At 36.1% G+C, this 23046-nt stretch overlaps 1 protein-coding gene across 4 annotated transcripts in view; it reads right to left on the bottom strand.

Annotated features, from left to right (window-relative positions):
* The window catches only part of ARB2A (ARB2 cotranscriptional regulator A), a 497335-nt gene that overhangs the window by 242080 nt on the left and 232209 nt on the right, over positions 1-23046 (bottom strand). For all 4 annotated transcript variants that reach the window (XM_066273820.1, XM_066273818.1, XM_066273817.1 and 1 more), the window contains one exon: positions 22301-22519. In XM_066273820.1, the coding sequence (XP_066129917.1) occupies positions 22301-22519 (219 nt within the window). The remainder of the gene's footprint in view (positions 1-22300; positions 22520-23046) is intronic.

Here is a 23046-nt window from a genome sequence, read left to right on the forward strand (position 1 = left end):
TGGGAAATGGCAGCTTAAAAAGACTGGCAGTGAGAGATGAGGTAGTTACACAGATATATCGTAAAGCCAAATAATTATCATTACAATTCTTTGCCTGCTTGCAAATATAAAAATTATTTTAGGAAAAGAAATACCATAATATAAAAACTTATAATCTCTAAACCCTATCATTGTTGATACTGATAGAGATGGGGGAGGGAGGGGGAAGGAGAGGAAGGGAAGGAGAGACAGGTTGTTGTTGTTGTGGGAGTGTATCAAAGCTAACTTTCTAATCTTAGATTGGTGCGTAGGGAAGGGGAGGACAGAAAAATTAAACAAGGGTTATTACTACATTGAAGCACTGCCAGGTACTAAATGTACAATAAATTCTCAAAGATTACATTGGAATGGCATTGGCAAGAGGGGACAGACCTTTGAATGTACGAGTTCAATCTACGTTAAAGGTGGCATTTCAAATCAAATTAGTGGAGAAAGAATTATTTGTTTTAAAAATGAAGTTTGGATGTCACACCTTAACTGGCATTAGTGCAGTGAATAGAGTGCTGGCCTGGGACACTGAGAACCTAAGTTCAAACCCCTAGGTCGCTGGCTTGAGCACACACTCACCAGCTTGAGTGCAGGGTTGCTGGCTTGAGCGTGGAATTATAAACATGATCCCATGGTCACTGGCTTGAGCCCAAAGGTCACAGCTTGAAGTCCAAGGTCGCTGGCTTGAACCCAAAGGCCACTGGCTTGAGCAAGGGGTCACTGGCTCAAGTGGAGCACCTCCCCCCAATCAAGGCACATATGAGAAAGCAATCAATAAACAACTAAGGTGCTGCAATGAAGAATTGATGCTTCTCATCTCTCTCCCTTCCTCTCTGTATCCTCTCTCTCTCTTTATAAAAAAAAAATTTTTTTAAATGGTGTTTTGGACTACTGATTAACTGGGAAAAGTTTAAAGGTGATATATCTACATAATAAACATAAAAACAGATTTCTAGTAGATAAAATACTTAAATTTATCATTGAAGAAATGATGATCTTATGAATAAGCTGGGTAAGGATAAGTATCAATATGGAGAAAATGAAACTGGGTTCATATTTTATTCCAAACAGATAAATCAATTCTAGATAGAATATGAACTTAAATGTGAAAAGAAAGATTCTAAAGCACATTAATGAAAATATAGAATATATTTATGACCTTGGAGAAGGTAAGAACTTTTTAAACAAGGTATTAAAGAGTAAACCATAAGAAATAAAATTGATACATTTTAATACATTAAAATTAAGAATGTTCTCAAAACATTTCAAAAAGAGTTAAAAGACAAACCAGTGGAGGAGTGGTTTATAATATGCAAATAACATCTACAAATTAATAAAAAACAAGACAATAACAAAGTGGATACAAACAAGCTATTCACAGATGAGGAAACATAGATGTCAAATTAAAAATAAAAAGATATATAACTTATTTAGTAATAAAAAAATAAAAATAAAAACCACAATGAGATACCATATAAGTCTCAAGATTGAAAAAAAATTTTAAATCAAATAACATGAAGATCTGTGAATGATATGAAGCAAGAAGAATGGACATATGGCTGATTAGAATAATTCCTACAACTACTTTCATAAATAATTTGTTATTAACCAGTAAAGTTTTAACCGAGTTATTCTACTCTTTATTATAGAATTCTTACAGATGAACACCAGAAAACACGTAAGAATGTGCATTAGAAGCTTAAACTGTAATAGCAAGAACATGAAAACACAGCGCCAATATCCATCAACAGAAAAGTGGGTAAGTAAATAGATACCATACAGAAGTAAAAATAAATTATTGCTGAACACATAAACGGATGTTGTGCCAAAAAAGCGAATCTTAAAAAGCAAATATATTTGGTAAAAGCACAAGAGAAACAAAAGCAAACAATAAATATGTATTATTTACAAAAAGCATATTTAATAAACTACAATGAAAAGCAAAGGAACATTAACCCATAGTTCATATTTCTGATGGGTAGAGACAAGAATGTAACTGTGGGAGGCACATGTAGGTTCTCTAAGCTACTGGTAAGATTCTGTTTCTTTTTTTTTTTTTTTAATTTTTTTTTCTAATTCATTTTATAGAGGAGAGGGGGAAACAGAGAGAGAGAGAGAGAGAGAGAGAGAGAAGAGACAGAGAGAGAGAAGTGGGGGAGGAGCTGGAAGCATCAACTCCCATATGTGCCTTGACCAGGCAAGCCCAGGATTTCGAACCGGCAACCTCAGCATTTCCAGGTTGCCGCTTTATCCACTGCGCCACCACAGATCAGGCAAGATTCTGTTTCTTAAGTTGCGTAGGCACTCTAGTGTACTTCTTGTTGTTTTCTAATACTTACATATTTGTTGTACATTTCATAATAAAGATTTAAAAGAGTTAAATGTTAATAAAATTATAAAAAGACTGAATAAAAATGTGGGTGAAAATTGAGTACAGAATCAGGTACACCTGATACCGGAATAAGGAATGAGATGTACCAGACACCATGTTAACTACTGCATTGACTTTCATATTCTTCACATACTGTGAACCCAATAGAGAAGGATTTTTATAATATTTAGGTTAAAATGAACACAATAAACAACCAAACCCCAGTTGTGGTTCAAGAGATATAACAAGCAACTAAACAAAAGTCCCTGTATTGGACTTGAAAATCAGCATATTCTTTAGGTATTATTTTAATAAATCAGTAATTTTATTTTCATGCCTTTGCTTATACAATTTCTTGTTTCCTCCTTTCTCCCTCTACTTCCTGTCTTGACTGTCTACTGTCTTCATCTAGTTCTGACAACTTAAGATATATTTCAGATACCACTTCCTCCAAGACACTTTCCCTGGGTCTTCCACTCTTACTCCATGACCTGTGGCCCCCAATCAAGTACTAACTGGAATCTGGTGCATCTCTCTCTTACTGTGTTCTTATGGTAAGAGTCATGACTTGTTGATCCACACATCCCAAGTGCCTAGCCTAGTGCTGTTTAATAAATACTTGATGAAATGTTTAAGAATTTTTAGGTAGGTGGAGATATTTTTTTAACCACTAAAATTATCACTTGATGAGTAAGCTAACAATGGAATCATAAACTTATCAAGGGCAGTTGGTTGAGTCTAGATTGTTTTTGGCAATGAAATATAAGTGACACCAATTTACTCAAAGGCTATTGTTTAGTGTTGATGCTATGTTTAGTCACATAGTTGATGTCAGCCTCTTCTGACTCTATTTCCATATTCCCAAATCAAATCAAGGGACATTTAAGTCTAAGTAATCTACTAATATACATAAGGTAACATAAAAATAAACTAAAAATACTACTCAAACTACTGGATTTATAATATAAAATTTCTCTTATGTAGAAATATTTACTCTTTTGATCATATATATATATTCTATTTATATGTAATAGAGAACTTGGAATTAATGTATATTAGAAAATCTGAATAAATACAGGCTAATAATATCTTTGCCAGTATTATTAATACTAAAATTAAATGTTTTACCTTATCATTTATCTAATTAAAAGTTTATAATACAGTGAATTACATTTGATGGTATTTACAAATGAAAATTCATTCAAATACTTCAAGCGTTGGAGCAAGTATCTGTACATTCCTTGTTAATAAGTACACAAGTCATATAAGGTTTCGGTGGCAATGGTTCAGTCTGGTGATTGAAACAGTAACAATATTCTCACATCAAAAGAGTGTCAACAATACATTTCCCTGAACATCTTAGGCAGCTTGACTTAGACAGTCCTACAATGCACCACAATTTGATCTTACTTCCTTAATAAGCACAAAATAAACCAGAGAGTCTAGTGTAAAGCAAATGATAATTCTATCACAGACAGCTTTACTAAACAATCTTTTATTTAAAAGCCGTGAGAATGCAAAAATAAAATAAACATAAGTCTTTCTTTTAAATAATTAGAGGTCTACTTTATGAAGTAAATATATAACCTCAATTATATCCTTCATTTAGGAAAGTGCTAAAAATTATATTACTCCAATATAAAAGATGGTAAAAAATAAGGCTGTAATTATTTGTGTGTGTGTGTGTGTGTTAGCGAGCATGTTCATGTTTGTTTTAGCACTGGTGTGGGGGAGGAAGGGCAGGCCAGGAAAAGTTTTACAAAGGAAGGGACATTAAGATTAAGTAATACTAGCTATAGAACAAGTAGTTTGTGAAGAATGCTTTAGGATTTAAATAAAATCTTGCAATTAGATATCTCACTATAATGTTCAACTTTTAAGTGTTCAATTGACTATAAGGAAAGGAGTACTTTATTGCAAATGTCTAAAAATAATTTTTTTTCCTTGAAAGAAGGGTCAGAAAGATGAGTCCAGAATATCCAATTTTACCTCCCTCCTCTGATCAGTGAGATGAGAAAGGCCCTGGTCACACAGGCTATCTAGGGTGGAGAAAGGAGGACTTTGGACAGCTGCTGTTTAAAAGGCATCCTCCTCATGGTGGGCAGGGAGAATCTGGGTGTGAAGCAAAAAAATTGGCAAAGAAAAAAATTCCTCAGAATGTAGTGTGAGAATAGAGCTTGGAGCAACTGATTGGACTCGATGGGGTCATTTCAGTGGCTTTTTTATAAGTCACTCTGGCCTCGTGACAGTTTCCTGAATCACACAGGGCAATAAACAAGATGGCTACTCAACAAAGAGAGGAACCATGTTTAGACTTTGAAATATAGCTAATCTAAAAATTTCGAAATATCTCAGGTCAATAGGCAACCATTTGCTGCAGACTTGTAGCTCAATGATTGTTATTGTTTTTTAAACTACTAACAAGATTTAAGCCTAACCAGGCAGTGGTGCAGTAAATAGAGTGTTGGCCTGGGATGCAGAGGACCCAGGTTTGAAACCCCAAGGTGGCCAGCTTGAGCACGAGGTTGCCAGCTTGAGTGTGGGGTCATAGAAAGTATCAGTGGCTTGGCTGCAGCCCCCCAGTCAAGGCACGTATGAGAAAGCAATCAATGAGCAACTAAGGTGCTGTAACTCTGAGTTGATGCTTCTCATCTCTCTCCCGTCCCCTCTGTCAGTCCCCATCTGTACATCTCTTCTGTCTCTGTACCTCTCACCAAAAAAGAAAGAAAAAGATTTAATACTGGTCACTAGATTAAGAGATTCCATTTTATGAGTTCTCCTATAACAGGGGTTGGGAACCTATGGCTCGCAAGCCAGATGTGGCTCTTTTGATGGGTGCATCTGGCTCACAGACAAATCTTTAATAAAAAAATAATAACGTTAAAAATATAAAACATTCTCATGTATTACAATCCATTCATTTCCTACCACTCATGTTCATGGTTGTGGGTGGCTGGAGCCAATCACAGCTGTCCTCCGGGACAACACCAAATTTTTATTGGATAATGCGTAAAGTACACGGGTCGTTGTATGGCTCTCATGGAATTATATTTTTAAAAATGTGGCATTCATGGCTCTCAGCCAAAAAGGTTCCCGACCCCTGCTATAAGAATGTCAGTTTGCCATACTTGTCAAAATGAAAAATAATTATCACTCACTCCTTCATTTAACTAACATTTGAGTGCCATTTAACCATCATATGCCAGACACCATGGATACAATGATGAATAACACAGGGTAAATACCTAATTAAGTACAGTATGTAAGAACACAAGCAAATAATTCCCAATATAATGAAAAGTAGGCTGAGGATAAAATGAGATACATATACAAAGTCCTAAGCTCAATGTACAGCACATAATAAGTCCTCAAACCAGAGTGCCATATACAAGTTATTGTCAATATAAGCCCTACCATATGTGAGAATCCAAATGAAACAATACATTTCAGCCTTCAGATCAAGTCACCAAATGCTTACTCAGGGCTTACTTTGTGCCAGGCACTGTGCTAAGCACTTGGGGGTATATCAATGACAAAACAAAAATATTAGCCCTCTCAGAAGAATAAGTAAATTATATAAGAGGTTAGAAGGGATATGTGTTAAAGAAAAAGGATAAAGCAGAGCTGAGTAAAGAGAATGGGTAAGGAGAATGGGGAATGGACAAGGGAAGTGGGAATGGGTAAGGGGAGTGGGCAGTGGGTAACGGGAATGGGTTAGGGGTGGGCAGGGTTCTTTTCATTAGGGTGATCAAAGCATGCCTCCAGTGAGGTGACAGCCATGCAGGTATACAGGGGAAGGGCAGGGAGACCGGTGTGGCTAGAATGGAATAAGAGAAGGAAAGAGGGGCAGGACATGTGATGAGAGATGTAAGGAGAAGCAGTTCTCCTTTTGCCATGGTCTAAGTAAAGCCAAATCTCAAAGTCATTTAGTCCGCTTATCCACCTCACAGCTTTATTGAGTACTATTTATGTTCAAGGTACTTGTTAGGTGTTCCAGGGTAAAAAAAGATGATTAATTCAGAATCTATACCCAAATAGAGCTTAAAATATTCCCACAATGGGAATACTTTATATTAAACCATTTCTGGTATAAACTCAAGTCAGGGTCATGGGAAAAGGAAGGAAAGATATACAGATAGCTAAAAGATATATGAAAAGATGTTCAGCATCCCTAGTTATAAAGGAAATGCAATTCAAAACCACAATGAGATACCACCTCTTACCTGTTAGAATGCCTATAATCAATAAGACAATTAAATAACAACTGTTGGAGAGGATGTGGAAAAAAGGGAACTTTCTTATTTTGTTGGTGGGAATGTAAATCGGTGCAGCTACTATGGAAAACAGTATGGAGATGCCTCAAAAAATTAAGAATAGAGCTAAAATATGACCCCCAAATCTCTCTTTGGGTATCCATCCAAAAAAATTGAATATACTTACTGTAGAGATATATGTACCCCTGTGTTCACTGCAGCATCTTTCACAATAAATAACCCAGCCAGGGAAACAACTGAAGTGTTCAATAGCTCCCTGAATAAAGATGTGGTATATAATACAATGGAATACTATTCAGTCATAAAAGATGAAATACTGCCACTTGTGACAATGTAGATGGATCCTGAACATATGGATCCTGAACGTATAAGGCTAAGTGAAATACGTCAGATGGACAAAAACGAGAACTGTATGATTTTACTCACATGTGACATATTAAACAAAAAGCTACAAATTAACAAACAAAAGAAATATACAAAGAAAATAACAGACTCATTAGATACAGACAATAGAATGGTAGTTTCTGGAGAACGGGGGTGGGAAGGATAGAGCAGTTGAAGAGGGTCAAACACAAGCTGATAGAAGACTACACTTTGAGTAGGGAACACAAAATAGAGTAGTCAGATGTCGTATTATAAAGTGGCACACCTGAAATTTATATTATGTTATTAAACAATGTTGTCCCAATAAATTTAATAAAAATAAAAATATTGAGGTTCTCATTGCAATAACAGGTTAAATTTAATCAAGAAAATGTATAAGGTAGTTTTCAATTTTAAATTTCAATGTGTTATCTAATTAAGCATTTAAGTATCTGAATCTTATTATTAATGCTAAATTAATAGTTGTGAAAGGACCTTGTGAGCACTCACTGAAAAATAAATTTTCCCTTTCTCATACTCCTATAGCACACATAAACTGCTTCAAAATACTAACCGCAATCTTCCCAGTATCAGAGTTGCTTATGATCATTTTAGCCTCCTCATGAGTTTGTAAGTATCTCCTGAAGAACATTCTGGCTTTTCTATCTCTGGATCTCACAAGCGGCTAGGGCAAGCATGACATTTTGTAAATAGTGCTCAACTCAACTGAAATATGAAGAGATCTATTCAAGGCTATGCCACTCAAATGAATACATTTTTTTCAGTTTCAAGATACATTTTAAATCTTTTTTTTTTTTAATAAATTTTTATTAATGGTAATGGGATGACATTAATAAATCAGGGTACATATATTCAAAGAAAACATGTCTAGGTTATTTTGTCATCAAATTATGTTGCAAACCCCTCGCCCAAAGTCAGATTGTCCTCCGTCACCCTCTATCTAGTTCTCTGTGCCCCTCCCCCTCCCCCTAACTCTCTCCCTCCCTCCCTCCCATGTCCTCCCTCCCCCCCCCCACCCTTGGTAACCACCACACTCTTGTCCATGTCTCTTAGTCTCATTTTTTATGTTCCACCAATGTATGGAATCATGTAGTTCTTGTTTTTTTCTGATTTGCTTATTTCACTCCTTATAATGTTATCAAGATCCCACCATTTTGCTGTAAATGATCTGATGTCATCATTTCTTATGGCTGAGTAGTATTCCATAGTGTATATGTGCCACATGTTCTTTATCCAGTCTTCTATTGAAGGGCTTTTTGGTTGTTTCCATGTCTTGGCCACTGTGAACAGTGCTGCAATGAACATGGGGCTACATGTGTCTTCACGTATCAATGTTTCTGAGGTTTTGGGGTATATACCCAGTAGAGGGATTGCTGGGTCATAAGGTAGTTCTATTTGCAGTTTTTTGAGGAACCACCATACTTTCCTCCATAATGGTTGTACTACTTTACAGTCCCACCAACAGTGAATGAGGGTTCCTTTTTCTCCACAGCCTCTCCAACATTTGCTATTACCCGTCTTGTTGATAATAGCTAATCTAACAGGAGTGAGGTGGTATCTCATTGTAGTTTTGATTTGCATTTCTCTAATACATTTTAAATCTTGATTTGCTATCCTGGTTAACTTCATGTGCCTTCAGTAGAAACTATATGTTTCATTCTCCTCCTATCTTTTATCTTTAATATCTAGCACTTTGGAACTGGTACAAAATCAGTGAAGGTATACTAACAGAATACAACCTACAACTGATACTGTACTTTTATCAGACTGATAGTTATTTTAGGTATCTTAAAAGTGACAAAAAAAAAGTAAAATAAAAGACATTATGCAAACAATTAGGACACATAGGGGCTAACATCTCTATGCAACCCAATAATTTAGTCATCAATTCCTAGATTTACCAACTAGGTTTACCACCTAGAGCTCTATCTCTTCTCAATAATATCATATCTGGTGCTAACAGGGAACTCAAACCTGTTCTCAATCTGCTTTGGCAAATAAAAGAATACAAGTGACTACAATAATGTGTAAGTAAATAAACATTTATTGCGGAAGTTACTGCTTGTCAAACAGTAGGCAGGTGGTCTCTGTACAATCTGTGAAGTTAATATGGGATAAAATGTAAGAAAAAAAGGAACCTCCATATCATCTCTACTTGGGCTACCCCATAAGGCCAAACAGTCTACATTGCACACCTCTAGGGGGTACCAGATGAGAACTGTGTAATGAGGCAGTCCAGTTTGATACAATATTTCATCTGTCTATGTACCGTCAATTTTAAAAAGTATTTTATGTATCACTATTTTATGTAACACTAAGAAAAAACTGTTGCCAAATAATCCAGGACATGTCATTAATTTTTAAGATGCATCCCCGATTCAGAGATGTTAAAATGTTTTAATATCAATGAGAAAAGCCTGACCAGGTGGTGGCACAGTAGATAGAATGTCGGACTGGGATGCAGAGGACCCAGAAATCCTGAGGTCTCCGACTTGAGCACGGGGTTGCTGGCTTGAGCATGGGATCATAGACATGACCCTCTCACTGCTGGCTTGAGCCCAAAGGTGGCTGGCTTGAAGCCCAAGGTTGCTGGCTTGAGCAAGGGGTCACTCGCTCTGCTATAGCCCTCTCCCTGGTCAAGGCACATATGAAAAAGCAATCAATGAACAACTAAGGAGATGCAACAAAGATATGATGCTTCTCATCTCTCTCCCTTCCTGCCTGTCTATCCCTATCTGTACTTCTCACTGTCTCTGTCACATAAAAAAAAAAATCAATGAAAAAAGATGACAATCTGAGGAATTTTCAATTGACTGAGCTATATATGTACAAATAAGAGCCCGTCTCTTATGGCATTATTGTATATGCAGGCTGCACAAATATTGTGAGGGAATTTTTTCATTCTCCCGTGTGAAATTGAAACATTAGGAATGAATGAAGTATAATTAACATCATAATTCACATCCAATGCACTAAGATTTTCAAATTTATATTTTTCTTCTTAGATCTTAAAATAGATTGTTAGGAATACTGTTTCAACTATCTTTTAGGTTTGAATCTAAATTACGTAATGTTCACTTATTCTTTTCACGGCCTAATAATACACACACACACACACACACACCACAAACACATCTACTCTTCTCCCTCAACCCCTTCAACCCTGAGATGAATGAAGTCCAGAGAAATGAGCCACTTCTGAATATGAATGGATGGCAAAATCCTGGTTCTAATACAAAAATTTCAATAACCAGAATGGTAAATAGAAAAACCTACAGCCCAGTACCAGCTTTGTCACTAATCATAGTGCCAACCTTAGAAAATTATAGAATTTCTCTTAATCTCAGTTTCCTATCTATAAATAAACTAGAACCTGGTATGTCTCTAAAAAGTACCTACCAAGTTTTAGCTATTATCTTTTGGTACCTTATTCTGGTAGATACCCTCTCCTATAAGTAATAGTCTTCCTAAATGTATGCTTTATATAAAACAGTAAACACATGCAAGCTGAATGAATTGTATATACTCCTTTTAATTGGAAAAAGTATGTCTCGTTGCCAAAAATTTAAAATACCAATACTTGAGTTCATCTTCTCAATAATATGAATAAAGCAGATTTTAGTTTTGATAGATTTATGTAATTTAGCAGTATAAACTCTTAATTGTAAAGCTAAACTTCATCTGTTGGTTCAAAGTTTAAAAAATTACTAATCCATTACATAACTCAGAAAATTATTGGTATTACCAGTGCTTTGGCAGAAACATGAAACTTTGGCTCAGAATTATTTTTTTTTAATTTTTTTTTCCTGAAGCTGGAAACAGGGAGGCAGTCAGACAGACTCCCACATGCGCCCGACCAGGATCCATCCGGCATGCCCACCAGGGGGCAATGCTCTGCCCATCCGGGGTGTCGCTCTGTTGCGACCAGAGCCACTCTAGCGCCTGGGGCAGAGGCCATAGAGCCATCCTCAGTGCCCAGGCCAACTTTGCTCCAGTGGAGCCTTGGCTGCGGGAGGGGAAGAGAGAGACAGCGAGGAAGGAGAGGGGGAGGGGTGGAGAAGCAGATGGGTGCTTCTCCTGTGTGCCCTGGCTGGGAATCGAACCCGGGACTTCCGCACGCCAGCCGACGCTCTACCACTGAGCCAACTGGCCAGGGCCGGCTCAGAATATTTAAAAGATTTCCTAAAGGAAAACTGGTGACTGTTAAAAAATGTCAGGGTTAGGCCCTGGCCTGTTGGCTCAGTGGTGGAGTGTTGGCCAGGCGTATGGATGTCCAGGGTTCAATTCCCTGTTTGGGCACACAGGAGAAGAGACCATCTGCTTCTCCAACTCTCCTCTCCTCTCTCTCTCTTTCTTCTTCTCCCTCAGCCATGGCTTGACTGGTGTAAGTGAGTTGGCCTAGGGAGCTGAGGGTGGCGTAGTGGCTCCACCTCAGGTGCTTAAAAAAAAAATGGCTTAGTTGCTGAGCAACGAAGCAATGGCCCCTGATGGGGATTGCCGGGTGGGTCCTGGTCAGGGTGCATGTGGGAGTCTGTCTCTTTGCCTTCCCTCCTCTCACTAAAAAAAAAAAAAAGAAAGAAAAATGTCAGGTTATTTTAGAACTAGGAAATATAATAGTATCAAGTATCATGAAAAATAAAAGCCTGTAATTCTTCTCCTTATCACCTCCTAAGGGAGAGAGAATTTTCTGAAATTTCACAGAAAAATTTTGGACACCAAATCAGACATTTGGCAAGCTATATTAAAGCTTTTAAAAAATAAATTCAGGTATTAGAATAGTTTTTAGGAAAAACAGAAATTAGATAAAAGTCTTGGTAGATGAACAATAAGATTAATATTCAAAACTAATTTTATCTTTGTTTTTATGGGTTCCCTAAATGAGACATTAGTTACAAATCATAATCTATTGTTTCTCAAGGGAAAAAAAAGTTTTCTTCTATTATTTAATAAAAATAACACTAAGAATAAAATTAATATGATATAAATATGAGATGAATTTGGTAGTGTTTTACACAGTAATTTAATACTCCAAAGAAGTAAATCTAAACATATAATTTCATAATGTTTACAAATGCACATATATTTGATTGAAATTGAAGTGAGAAGACTATACAATGGAAATCTTCAAGTTACTAAATAAACACATTTTGTGTGTGTGTGTGTGTGTGTGTGTATGTTACATGAGAGATGCACACAAAAGTGTTTACTTACATCCATTGATAAAGACATATTGTACATAAACGAATACTGGACAGCTAAAACACCAAAAGGGATGGGGGAACAACATGCTTATATCTGAGAACAGGTCTATACTTACTGAAAGACAAACTGAAATCAGAGTAGTAATAAAGAAGATCACCTGCAGTAAACAATGCTTTTGAGTCAACTATATAAGCTGATCTGGGCTTTACCTCATTCCCACCTGCAGTAACTCCAAACTCCTTTGCAGTCGAGCAACTTAACTACCTCAGATGGGTAGTTTGGGACTTAGGCAGAAATAATGTGTGATAGCATCTTACTCCTGAGAAGAGAATGTGGTCCCAGATTCTACACTCAGTATTTACTCATTGCAACCTTTAACAACAGTCTTTCAATAAAATGTTGCATTGTGGGAAATACCATCTTTCTTTTATTGCAGTAATTGTTTTGTAACCCAAGAAAGATCAATTTACCCATTCACTTATGTATATATTTTCTATACACACAATGAGATCTTAAAGAACCACTTTTAGCCTGACCAGGCGGTGGCACAGTGGATAGAGCATCGGACTGGAATGCAGAGGACCCAGGTTCAAGACCTCGAGGTCGCCAGCTTGAGCACGGGCTCATCTGGTTTGAACAAAGCTCACCAACTTGGACACGAGGTCGCTGGCTCAAGCAAGGGGTTAATCAGTCTGCTGAAGGCCCATGGTCAAGGCACATATGAGAAAGCAATCAATAAACAACGAAGGTGTTGCAAGAAGAAACTGATGATTGATGCTTCTCATCTCTCTCCGTACCTGTCTGTCTGTCCCTATCTATCCCTTTCTCTGACTCTCTCTCTGTCTCTATAAAAAAGAAAAAAAAAAAAGAACCACTTATAGAAAATGCTCACCATTGGTAAGGTAGTATAGTGGAAAAAAAGGATTTACAGTCAAACTTGGGCTCAAACATTATTAGGTATACTATGAATATGTTATTTACATCTCTGAATATCATTTTACTATCTGTGAAGTCAGGATAGTACATGAGATAATTGTGAGAATTACACAAACAACAACTATTATTTCTAACTAGATAAATGGATGCACAAGGGTCCTAGGTAGTGGGGAGTTGAAGGCAGAGGGTTTTAAAGTGTCCCTTTTCCCCAAGTAAGTGGTGGAAGTTGTGAAAGTGCAAGAATCTACATTCATAATTAGAGCTAAATAGAAACATGGTAATCCAATTGTATTTTAGATAGCTACCGTTAATTGTTACCTTAGATAAGAAATAAGAGGAACCTAATTTAGAGAACTAGAAAGAGCATGGTTTCAAAAATGGAGGGAGAGTCCTGAAAAAATGCAACTTGGATTGTAAATCAAGGACATTACAATAACAACTAACATTTGTTGAGTGAATACTATGTACAAAACCCTGTACACATGTGCCAGACACTAGCACCTGGCTCTTAACCAATATAGAACCAGTCTAATGCAAAATAAGATAAACAAAACAGAGAGCACTAGTAACAGACAGCAGCAGTAAAAAACTAGTAGAATATGGTAGTAAATTAGAACCCATCTGGATAGCAGGGATAACTAACTGAGCTCTACTGGGAAGCAAGAGGCCCACCCATGTTAGCAGAAAGGAGGGAATGAGCCTGACCAGGCAGTGGCACAGTGGATAGAGCGTCGGACTGGGATGTGGAGGACCCAGGTTCGAGACCCCGAGGTCGCCAGCTTGACCGCGGGCTCATCTCGTTTGAGCAAAAAGCTCACCAGCTTGGACCCAAGGTCGCTGGCTTGAGCAAGGGGTTACTCGGTCTGCTGAAGGCCCACGGTCAAGGCACATATGAGAAAGCAATCCATGAACAACTAAGGCAGTGGTTCTCAACCTGTGGGTCGCGACCTACAGGTTGAGAACCGCTGAACTAAGGTGTCGCAACGAAAAACTGATGATTGACGCTTCTCATCTCTCTCCGTTTCTTTCTTTCTTTTAAAATATTTTATTTATTCATTTTAGAGAGGAGACAGAGAGAGAGACAGACAGACAGAGAGAGAAGGGAGGGAGGAGCAGAAAGCATCAACTCCCATATGTGCCTTGACCAGGGAAGCCCAGGATTTCGAACCAGCGACCTCAGTGTTCCAGGTCGACGCTTTTACCCACTGCGCCACCGCAGGTCAGGCCTCCCTCTGTTTCTGTCTGTCCCTATCTATCCCTCTCTCTGACTTTCTCTCTGTCTCTGTATAAAAAAAAAAAAAAAAGAAGAAGAAGAAGAAAGGAGGGAATGAAAGTTGTGGTTGCTAAAATCCTAAATGGACACATGATTCTTTAGGGCCTTCTATTGTTGGAGAAGACCAGGAGACAACAAATTATAAATCCTCAAATCTACTGGCCTTGGGGCCTGACATCTTAGTTTCAATGGAGGGGATAGGGAAGAGAACAGGTAAAGGAGTCTACATATAGACTTCTATGAGTTCAGGTGAGACTCATAGCCAATTGCCTTAGTAATCTAGTCCTACTCTGTTATAGTTTCTCTATTTTACTTACATAGCTGCTCACATTGTTCCAGCTGAAATATCATTCTTTTTTTTTAGGTGAGAGAAGGGGAGACAGTGAGACAGACTCCCAAGTGCACTCTGACTGGGATCCACCCAGCAACCCCATCTGGCCCCAATGCTCGAGTACTGAGCTATTTTTAATGCCTGAAGCTGATATGCTCCAAAAGAACTATCCTCAGCGCCAGGCCACACTTGAACCAATAAAGTCACTGGCTGTGGGAGGGGAAGAAGAAGAAAAAGGGGAAGCAGAGCGAGAAGCAGATGGTTACTTCTCCTGTGTGCCCTGACCAGGAATCAAACCTGGTATGTCCATATGCTGGGCCAATGCTCTATCTACTGAGCCACCTGCCAGGGCCAAAAAACCATTCTTATTCTAATCTCATAGACTGCTTTCTTTTGTTCCTTCTTTCATTCAACTTCAAAAGAGATGAGTGGTTCTAGAAATGTGGTCTGTAAACCTCTGTGGATTCCTGAGACTCTTACAAGGGGTCCATATAACAATACTGGTACATTCTTTGTCTTTTGACAGTGTTGGCATTTGCATTAAAAAGTTCAAAAGCAAGAGAATAAAACTACCTGTGACCTAGCATGGATCACAACAGTAGTACCAAACTATAACAAGAGTCATTGTATTCTTCACTGGCACTCACAGAAAAAATTTGGGGAGTGGGGGACAAGTTAGCTTAGAAATTTTAATGAAGCAATAAAAATCGCTTTTATTAAATTTCAACCCTTGAGCATATGTTTAACATTCTGCATGATAAACTAGAAAGTCCACACAAAGCACCTGCAAACCAAACTATGTTATGCTGTTTGTTTAGAAAAAATGTAGATGTGCAATTGTTGACTTGTGAACTATGGCAGCAACTCTATTTATTTATTCATTCATTCATTCATTCATTCATTCATTTATTTTTATTCAGTGAGAGGAGGGGAGGCAGAGATAGACTCCTGAATGCACCCCAACTGGTATCCACCTGGCAAGTCCACCAAGGGGCACTACTCTGCCCATCTGGGGCCTTTGCTCCCTTGCAATGGGAGCCATTTCTTAGCGCCTGAGGCAGAAGCCATGGAGACTTTTTCAGCACCTGGGACAACTCAGTCCAATCGAGCCATGGCTGCAGGAGGGGAGGAGAAGAGAGAGAGAGAGAAGCAAGAGGGGGGAAAGGTGGAGAAGCAGATGGGTACTTCTCCTGTGTGCCCTGACCAGAAATCGAACCCAGGACATCCATACTTTGGGCCGAAAATCTACCACTAAGCCAACTGGCCAGTGCTTGCAGCCACTGTTTCAATGGAACACTGTTGTTATTTGTAAGGCTGATATACTATGCTTATTCCAATTTTGGTCTTTGGAAGCCATTTTTTCTGAAAATAAAGTAAACCTGACAGTTCAAGGAAAACAAATAACAGCATTTGTTGTAAATGATAAAAATTGGGCTCTTTTGCTAACATAAAATTCTGAGAAACTTGTAACCTCCCTGATAAGCTTGATATTTTTTAATTTTAAAAGCTTTGCAAATGAGATTGGTAGTGATACTGATAGGTAGAATTTTTTGATACCACGTAACATGTCAACATTTGGTCTTAAGTTCATTTGAAAAAATGTAAAGGCCTTAGAATATAGAAAATTTTTAATCAATATTAAATTCTTTTATTGATTGAATTACTAGGTAAGCCTATTTTTTTTTCTTTCCAATTATATTTTAAAAGATTTTCGGCTAAGAAAAAAAAATAAGGGAGAAGAAAAAGAGCGTAATTGGGGTATTCAGTTTCTGAGAAAAGCGAAATCCAATATGAACAGCAGCAGCCCCTTGTGGTCTAAGGGGGAAAATAGTGTATTTATAATTACGGGGGTGGAAATATGTTTTTAAAAAGAATATATGTACATATTTAGCCATTTGACTCAGTTCTCAACCCAACACATTAAAAAACAGATGCTTTAAAAAATGATCTGTTGGCAAGATGCTTGTTAAAATTTATCTGTTGAAATATTAAAATTCATTATGAATTAATTAACACATTATATAAAAATAAAATGTTTTTGTTTCATCGTTTTACACAGTACTAAAACCAGTGGTGATTAACAGTGGAAATTTTGTGTATCTTGATATGTGTTGCTCAAAAAGAAACTAAATTTATAGGATTACCACTAAATTGATGACATTTTCTGTCTTCACTCTTGAATTCAGTTGGCAGATGTTTTCAAGAACAAAAAATTCCATCTTATTACAAAACATATTAAGCAGGTTTTCCTGCCAGGCATGTTTGACATGATGTTTATTGCCTAGACCAAATCAATTCCCTTAATAAGCCATAATATATGCCAGAAAGTACATTTTCATATTTAAGGAAAGTTGCCACATGAAACAGTAGGTACTTTGATCTCTCATGTTCTGCTTCTAATGCATTAGAAATATGCTACATAATCCAATAGTTAGTCATGTCTATTTACACTCTTTTAGTAAGTAAAATTAAATTCAACTTTGCTAATCTTAAAGTTTTAGAACTGGAGTTTACTTTACTTCCCCTGCACATATTACATATTTGCAAAAAATTTGAAAAAAGATTGACTAATAGATTCCAGAGAAAAAGAATATTCAACTACATGTATATATCAGAAAAATAAAATGGTTCCAGAGATTTACTATCATTGTAACATAAATAACTTGGAACTGGTTGCTAAAACACTAGATAGAAATGACTCTAGTGGCATTAACAGAGAAGAGGTACAGAGGAGAAGACAGGAGTTTATCAGCCTTCACCAATATTTTGGACATAACCCAAGTCAGAACTTTGAAAACATTTTTTTTTTTGAGAAATTCTGCTTGTTTAGTTATTTTTTTAAAGCAAGAGACAGAAATAGAGAGACAGAGAGACAGAAAGACAAGGGCAGACAGATAGGAAGGGAGAGAGATGAGAAGCATCAACTCATAGTTGCAGCACCTTAGTTGTTCATTGGTTGCTTTCTTATATGTACCTTGACCTGGGGTTGGGGGAGGAGGGTGGCTCCAGCTGAGCCAGTATCCCCTTGCTCAAGTCAGCAATCTTGGGCTCAAGCCAGCGACCATAGGGTCATGTTGATGATCCCACACTCAAGCTGGTGAGTCTGCGCTCAAGTTGGTGACCTCAGGGTTTGCAACTTGAGTCCTCAGAGTCCCAGGTCAACACTCTTATCCATTGTGCCACTACCTGGTCCGGCTGGAAAACATTTTTTTTAAAGAAAACTTCAGTATGTCAAAGATGGCTGTTTCTAAACAATTGTAAAAATTCACATGAATGCTGAAAAAAATCAGTTAGGAAACTAGCCATCACGTATCTTTCATGGTAAGGAATAAGATTTTTGTGATGGATGTCAACAAGCAATCAATCCATAAATATTTGAGTATCTTCAATGTGTAATGTCAGGCTCTGCCAAGATTTTTATTTTGTAAATTTCTCCTATACATTTGAATTTTTCCTCGTGTGGCTATATAATTTCCTTCCGCCATCTCCACTCACAGCATTTAAAAAAATGTTCTGGGTCTAATGAAATTCTATTTCCTATCACCAAAGCCCACAACTAAGTCTCTTCGGGAAAAGATATCAAGCAGTTCCAACCCAGTATTTCATAGATTGGCCTCAAATCACTTTTGTCTATGTTCTGCTTATGTGGAATATAAAAAACTATTAAGTTCTTTTCATTGATCTTCTTCCTCAGTTGGAGTTCTTGTCCTTTTATGGTCCAGTTTGATACCAGAATTATCCTCATTTCTATGCTGCAGGTCACATTTTCACTTCTGTCTGGACTAAGGCTTCTTTGCCTTTTGGCTCAGATCAGTGTAGACTAAAGCCTCCTCTTTTCACTTTGGTTTGTGTCCAGGGGCTTGGATTGTAAATGTGTGAGTTTAGTATCAGTTCCTCACTCCCCTACATTATACTCTGTACTACTGTAAACACTGGCTCATATCTGCTTTTTCCTAAGGATTGACATGCAATTCCAAAATTCATAAAGCATGTCCAAAGATCTAGAGGATTGTGGGGAGATCTAGTGGAAAGGCAAGAAAGATAAATTGGTAATATTAATAATATTATGAGACAAAAATACAAGCAATGTTTCAAGACAGCACATGTTAAATTCCATGTAAGTTAACTAATCATAGTAACTTCTGAGAATAACAGTAAGGAGATTACAGTGAGAGGAAAATGTGGGATATCAGCTGGGTACTACAAGATAGATAGATCTGGATTAAGAGAAATAACAGGAAGCAAATTTACAGATCCCATAAAGCACTAAGTGTATATAAGATAGAGCAAGTACTGCCTATATTCTTATCAGCAAGTGTGTAAAACAGAGATAGCAGTAGGTCAGCATAAAATATTTCCATTTTCATCCATAATTTTAGCACCAAGATGATATAGCTAAAAAAGGAAAACAATACATTTTATATATTCAGATGAAAATGCATAGATCAATCAATGTGTCAAATACATCTTGACATACTTTTTATCGTTGATTTTTAGAATGTGTTCTCGGCCACTGGATTGGGTAGGAGACCAACAATCTAATTTTGTTTTACTTTGTTTGAATGTTGCCTCACAGAGAATCAACAGGATAATTTAATAATGCAGGACATATTTCTAAAAGCAGTAGTAGTTAGAGATTTTAATCTTGGCTTCAACACATCATTAAATAAAATTGTATTGGTGAGGTTCTACTCTGCAAATGGTCACAGGACAGCTCTGGTCGAGGCTCTGGGCACGTGCAGTTAGCGAAAGAGACGAAGTGCCTGCTCTCACACAGCTCACACTGAGTGCTATGTGACCTTGGGAAAATAGCTAAGTTTGACCCACAGTCTAATCACCCATAAAATTAGATACCTATTAGTGAGCCTATTAAAATAAAAATATTTAAATATATTTATTATGTATATATTATAAGTACATATAAATTTCAGACATTTAATAGTGTCTATAAAATGATAACTGGTTAAAAATCTATAAAATAATCAGATGTAGTCTACTATATCATATCATAATTTTATTATATTTTGTTTTCATATTTCAGACACAGTTTGTTTTTGACTAGAAAGAACAATGTGGTAAAGAAGAAAAGGAGCAAGAATGTCCAGTAATTAGAAATCTTGGTTTCAAGACTTACTTCTACCATTTAACAGTTGGTTATGTAATTATAGACAAAAATGGACAATCTGTGCAGCAGTTTCCTTAACCATAAAATAAGGATAAAACTATTTGATCCACCTACTTCTTAGGTTTGTTCCAAGGAATAAATAATAAATTTCAAAATGTAAATGATTAATGTATAAAAGTTAATACATCCCCATCACATCCCCTGTTCTGTGTATGAGAATTACAAACCCTTATTATCTGGAGATTTGTAGAGGGAAGGAGAGTACTAGAATTCACTTCTCAAGTGGATCAAAATTACCTAAGAATTAATGCACCACACACAAACTGAAGCATTCTTCTCTTTCCTACTATAGAACCATGCCTTATTATATAGAAGTATATTTGAAGACTATCTGCTACAACCCTGCTATTTTGCACAATTCCAGAAGATTTTAAGAGAAAGGTGTTTGGTAGGAAAAATAACATTTCATAACTAAGACTATAAGATAAAATGTTGTATTATCTATATGAGTCTATTTCTGCCTTTTACCCTCTTTTATGGGAACTGAGACCATTAAGTTAAATGGGACAAGAAAGAAAGAAGCAAAAAGACATAATAAATAAAGAGAGAAGTAAAAATGGCAGAAGTATAAAAGAGATAAAAGAAAGAAAATGACAAAGGGAAAGAGAGCAGATCTTAACAATGAAGCAACATAAAAGATTTTTTTCCCTTGGTATAAGAAAAGAAACTGATGCAGGGATAAACTAAACAGATGTGAAAAACAGAATAAAGAAAAATGCACACATAGAACAAAAGAAAGAAATCAAAGCAATAGTGGCAAAATAAAGAAAAAATAGAAAAGAAGTGATAAAATCTATAAGACAGATGTCAGAAATAGATGCTTAATCTGTACATTTCATCGGCAAATAAAAGAAACTTTTTAAAAAAAGAAACAATACACAAAATCATATTGTGTGCATTTCACATAAAAAGTGAATACTCTTAATGTTTATATGTTTCAAAACCTTATACAATTTGTATTTAGATTCTGGATATCAAAGAGAGTGTTTTTAAAACTCTGTCTTAAGATGGTGGTTGATAAACTGGATCATACAATAGAAAGCTGAGGACAACTGACAGAGAAGAAGGTAACATAATGGCCCTGATGTAGTCATAGGAAAGAAAGGTAGCATAACTACGTTAGAACAAGCAAGCTACTTACTGATTCCAAGTCTAATTCCTTTGGTTTTTCAAATAATACAGTAATAAGATGCTTTTCAGAAATTTAAATATCATGATCTGTCAAACTTTTGCTCTGCTCATTGGTCAATGTGCTTTGGGTATTCTGAGTCAAGAACACATATTTTTGAGTCTTGAAAACTGATATGTGGTTTTCACTACTGCATACCTGTCATAACTAACTCAACAGACTGACCGACCTATAATCAAATGTCTTGAACATCTAAAGTATAATTCCCAAAAGTATAGTGAGTATTGAACTAAAAGTATATATATATTGAATAAAATAACTCTGAAATCCATATATTTCTCCTCAAAGGTGGTATGAACTATTTTATTAATGAGCTTTTAAATAAGTGTAATAATAGCTCAAACTGAATAATCTCAAACATTGCTATCTTATAGTATAATTTATAAAATGTTAATTGTCTATGTTTAAATGTTCTGAATTGCTCACTTTTGAAGAACATTATCAATTTACTAATTTACATACCCTGTAGCATTTTTGACATGCTTTACTATTAAATCATATTCCTAGTATCCATAGTAAGAGCTTTGAAAACTGCAGGAGTCTCTTATATATATAATACACAGTATATATCAAGCAGAATGTGTTAAAGTGCAAATAAAATAGTTTGTGCCACTGCAGAATTAGAACTCCTTGGGCAGCACTGCTGTAACGACTTCATGCTGCTAGCATTACAAAGTGCAAGGGTTCACTGGGTAAGAAAAGAGCAAAGGACAGAGTTCCCTCATTACACTATCCTTAAAAGTATTCTCGCTTAAATACTTATTAAGATATTAATTACTCTTCCTCCCTCCATCTGCCTCCAGAAGTTAAGCAGAAACATGGTGGACGGATGGTTGCTCGTAGGAAAACAATGCATTAAAACTACCATGAGTCAAGTTGAAGACTGATGTTTTGTATGGTGAATTATTAGTTGCTGTAGAAACTTCTATTAAATATCACACTGACACAAGAATAATGTGCTTGTAATTTTGAATAGAAAACAGAATACATTTCATTCAAGAAGAACCCATATGGAAAATGGTCAAAAATTAAAGAATTAGCTGCTTCTTTAAAAAGATAAACAAATTAACATATGAAATAAAATATAAAAAAACAATGGTGGGAAGTACCGATCTTATTTTTACTTACTCTAATATACAACTGCATCATTTCTTTTTCTCTTTGAGGGTTACGATACTTCTCATAGAAATCGCGTCGCTTCTTTGTTTCTTTAGAGACTTTATCTTTTCTTTCCCGTTTTTCTGCTGGTTCATCTGAACTATCAGAAGACAACTGTACATGTGTCCTTGGCTTTTCTACTTCAATATAGTTTTCATTGGGATTCAGAACTATCACTCCATATCCTTCCTGATTAAAAGAAGACAGCATCATTTAATCCTAGGAACCATTTCAATTTGTAAAAATGTTCTTAAAATTTCATAAGTTATTTAACACATTTGCATATTTATTAAAATATTATTTTATAAAATATTATAGTTTTAATTGTTCCAAAAAAAGTCATTTAAAATTATTTGCCGTATGGATTATCTGTAAGAGCAAAAAGATGTAATTGTAACAAAGATTAAAAAGCTTAAATTAAAAAAAAATACTTCAGATATTCCAGAACCCCCAAAATAATTGAAATAAATTATGAAATATGTGCTTCCTAATTACATTCATATTTATAATATACACTTTGAAAAAATAATCTCTTTGAAATTAAAGTTTACAATCCAAACTGCATTTTGTTGAATTTTCTTCTTTACAATTTGTACTCTAACAAGCATTCTTTAATTGTTTGAATGGTAAAAAAATATATAAAATAAACATAATCTCACATTTACATATGTATATTATCAGAATTACATGTGTATATTATCAGAAACACATAGTAT

This window comes from Saccopteryx bilineata, chromosome 4 (assembly GCF_036850765.1).
Source record: "Saccopteryx bilineata isolate mSacBil1 chromosome 4, mSacBil1_pri_phased_curated, whole genome shotgun sequence".
In the NCBI taxonomy this organism is placed as follows: domain Eukaryota; kingdom Metazoa; phylum Chordata; class Mammalia; order Chiroptera; family Emballonuridae; genus Saccopteryx; species Saccopteryx bilineata.